At 45.4% G+C, this 1946-nt stretch overlaps 1 protein-coding gene across 1 annotated transcript in view; it reads left to right on the forward strand.

The window, feature by feature from the left end:
* The first annotated feature begins 253 nt into the window (after positions 1-253).
* LOC106563145 (NMDA receptor synaptonuclear signaling and neuronal migration factor) overlaps positions 254-1946 on the forward strand; it is a 41336-nt gene continuing 39643 nt past the window's right edge. Inside the window, exon 1 of the mRNA XM_045689939.2 lies at positions 254-670. Coding sequence (XP_045545895.1) covers positions 600-670 — 71 coding nt within the window. The 5' untranslated portion in view covers positions 254-599. The remainder of the gene's footprint in view (positions 671-1946) is intronic.

A 1946-nucleotide genomic window follows, 5' to 3' on the forward strand; every position in this document is an offset into this window, starting at 1 on the left:
CTTAGAATATCACTGAAATGTAGAAATGTACTAAGTACACGTGGTCCTCTAGGGACAATGCACTTGCACATACCTGTATTTGTGTGTACAAATTTATACTGCCGGAATTCCCTTTGTGGTGTAGGGGATGACAGCTCCTTATATGGCTCTACTCAGTTTCCTGTCCACTGCCTCCACCCCCCCTCCACCCCCCACATACATATACATATACACACAACACACACACACACCAACCCTGATGATGACAAGCAGGAGTCCAACCCCCTCACATCCCATTTTCTCTGGTTCTGATCAATGAAGAGAGCATGAGAGAGAGAGAGAGGAGGAGAGCGTGTCACAGTGTTTTCGTTCAGTACACGTTACCTCACACGCACTCTGAAGTCACAGCAGCGAGAAAGGGCACCCGTATCTATCCGTTGCATTACTAGCTGTTTTCTTTCCGAGAGAGCTCTGCAGGCGTGAAAATACCGCGATTCCTGCCGAAGTGGAACGCTCGCCAGTTATCTTTCCTGGATTCCCGACAACCTTCTCGCCGCATTTCTCCATCCTAGGTTTTCTGGAATGAGCTGTTTTTCTGCTTGCGTCGTTTCCATGTCAGCATGGGAACTGCGGTGTCCAAAAGGAAGAATATAAGAAACGATGCGACATCTTCCGTGGCAGCAAAAGTTAGGTGAGTGCCCTCTGTCCCGACCGACCAAACACCCACCGACAGACTAGCCTTTCGGCATTACCGTCACACTGTAGCAGATATCTGCTGAGCTACAAAATGACTGAACATAGCGTGACATAGGACCTAACAGTGACATTAAGGCTAACCCTTTATGCAATAAGAACAGGTGTATTTAGGCTAACCAACGAAATTGCGTAATTGCGCGTTTATTAACGACTAGATCTATTCATGGTGGGTCCCCCACAATTATTATACGTTATGTCGTTCCGTGCAGGACAGTTAGGATAGATTTCATCATTACAATCGGGGAGCAACATCAACCCGTCACTGCGTCTGCAGCTTCCTCGACATGACTTGGTTGCACAAATAGCAATTGATGGGTTACACAATTTACCGCTTAGGTTCCCAAAGTGGCCTTTGTTCTCACCATTGGCGCATGCATGTCTCAGGGCGCATGCAGAAAGTGTGTATCATGACAGGGAATATGTTCACTTATACTGGACATCTGTATGGTGCAGTGCAATTTTGATTCGTTTGAGCTTAGTCCATTTCAACTTCAGTTCACTCTGTCTGGATTTCGTTTAGAGACAACTGTTAACACATTAGCACATATAGCTCTCGAAGGTGGCCTAAAATCAAACATGATCTGCAAAACATGATCTGCAAAAGAAAGGTAAAATCATAGCAACATCGTCTTAACCCATTTAGGAGACTGTAGCCTAGGGGTCCCACTGCACGGGTGGGGACTTGTTCAAACCAATGGTTCAGATATGAAGGACACTTACCATTAACCTTTATCTTTAGAAACACTTGGATTTGTAATGGTCTGAATTTTACCTTAATAGCAGCGACTACCGGTATTGGATGCACTGCCGTTGCACCCTGCGGGAAAATGATCGAGCTATCAATTCATCAATCAGCCGCAATTGACTCGCGCGCCTTCGGTGATCGGGCGTCACGGTGAGTTATTGCACCAGACGGAAAATGGAAACAGAATGCCTATAAACGCCACCGTTAATTTATTAAGCAAAGAAAGCATAAACCATCCTATATTTGGCAGGTCTCTGAGGCTATAGGCTAAGGCTAACCAGTCTAAACGACTCACGTGAGCTAAACGTTACTTCGCATGTCCTGTGAAAGTTTAAACACAGGTCATTAATCTGGGAGATTTCTGAAACCGTGTCACCAAGGCAATAATGTCTAACAGCACCGCATTTACGTTTATTCTAAAGTTGGCAATGCGCAGGTATCCTGTGTTTACTGGGTATATTGAGCG

The sequence above is a fragment of the Salmo salar genome, chromosome 11, assembly GCF_965601325.2.
Source record: "Salmo salar chromosome 11, fSalSal1, whole genome shotgun sequence".
NCBI classification, from domain to species: Eukaryota; Metazoa; Chordata; class Actinopteri; order Salmoniformes; family Salmonidae; genus Salmo; species Salmo salar.